This window comes from Tupaia chinensis, unplaced genomic scaffold, assembly GCF_000334495.1.
Source record: "Tupaia chinensis unplaced genomic scaffold, TupChi_1.0 Scaffold000270_2, whole genome shotgun sequence".
Lineage (NCBI taxonomy): Eukaryota > Metazoa > Chordata > Mammalia > Scandentia > Tupaiidae > Tupaia > Tupaia belangeri.
In genome coordinates this window covers 5,177,068-5,178,308 of record NW_006159751.1, presented here as the reverse complement: position 1 = coordinate 5,178,308, position 1,241 = coordinate 5,177,068, and the positions used below count along the sequence as shown (strand labels likewise).

At 53.5% G+C, this 1,241-nt stretch overlaps 1 protein-coding gene across 1 annotated transcript in view; it reads left to right on the top strand.

The window, feature by feature from the left end:
* The window catches only part of TSPAN2 (tetraspanin 2), a 27,901-nt gene that overhangs the window by 8,710 nt on the left and 17,950 nt on the right, over nucleotides 1-1,241 (top strand). The window contains exon 3 of the mRNA XM_027772291.1: nucleotides 695-792. Coding sequence (XP_027628092.1) covers nucleotides 695-792 — 98 coding nt within the window. The remainder of the gene's footprint in view (nucleotides 1-694; nucleotides 793-1,241) is intronic.

Here is a 1,241-nt window from a genome sequence, read left to right as displayed (position 1 = left end):
AAATAAATACCTGCTTTGGGACAGTGGGCTGTCCCGAGAAGGAGCCTGAGGACAGGCCTGGGCGGAGCAGGACGCAGAGCAGCTGTGCCTGTGGCTACGTCTGTGTCTGAACAGACAGATCTGCCCACAAACCACCAGCAGCGACCCAGAGGAGCCCCAGGAGGCACCCCAATTGCCAGGCTCAGGGGCTCCCCACAGAGGTGGGACACCAGCACCCACCCTCTCCGGTGAAGGAGTGGTTTCCAGGTGACTCATATGAGTAAAATGCAAAAAGTAAAATAGAGACTTAGCGTTACTCCAAGTGGGTTAAGTGCCAGGTCTCTCATTGTGTTCTGACTTATCTCAGGATCAGAGAAGGAAGTAAGAAACGACTTGGCTTTAGTTCTCTCAGAACCAGAGCTGCTCTGCCCTTTTCTTTCTCTGTGACAACTGTTGCCGGGGCTTGACTTAAGTCGTGAGTGCAGTCACCTCCCAAATTACGGCTGCTGCTGTAGCAGAGAGGCAGGATGGAGCCGCAGTGATGAGCGGGCTCTCAGCACGCATCCAAGTGCTTCTGCCCGTTACATGATTCCCAGCACAGGGCCATGCAGTGCCCACTGGTCCTGGAGGTGCACTGGGCAGGCGCAGGTCCTTGGGGAGAGGGAGCGACACATTGCTCAGCGGCTGAGTGGTCTCCTCTGGACTCTTCCTGCAGGGCTCTACGTGCTGGTTGGAGCAGGGGCCCTGATGATGGCCGTGGGCTTCTTCGGGTGCTGTGGGGCCATGCGGGAGTCGCAGTGTGTGCTCGGATCAGTAAGTGGGGCACAGGGAGTGGGGCGGGGGGCGGGGGCTGGGGTGAGGGCGCCTGCTGTCTGGCCTGGGCTCTGCTCCTCTCCGCATGGACTCACTGTGCCCTTGGCACTCAAGCGCTCTCCCTGAGTCTCATTTCCCCATCCCTTGCATAAGAATAATATTATCATTGTCCCTGCCTCAGATGGGAAGTGTGAAAAAACAAGGTCATTAGTGTAAAGATGTTTGGGAAGGAAAAGTGCCTAGTAATTGTGTGAGGTGATTATGATTGTTCTTTCAAAAATAATAGTTCACAGAGGGGGAGACAGGGAAAGATGCCTAGAGCCGGGGAAATGCTGTTATCCACAAGACAGGCGTTCCCATTTGAGTTCAGAAACTTAGCCAAATAGCCCTCTTGTGAGTTTTAACAGTCTCTGTTGAACTAAATGAATGAATAAATAAATAAATAAATA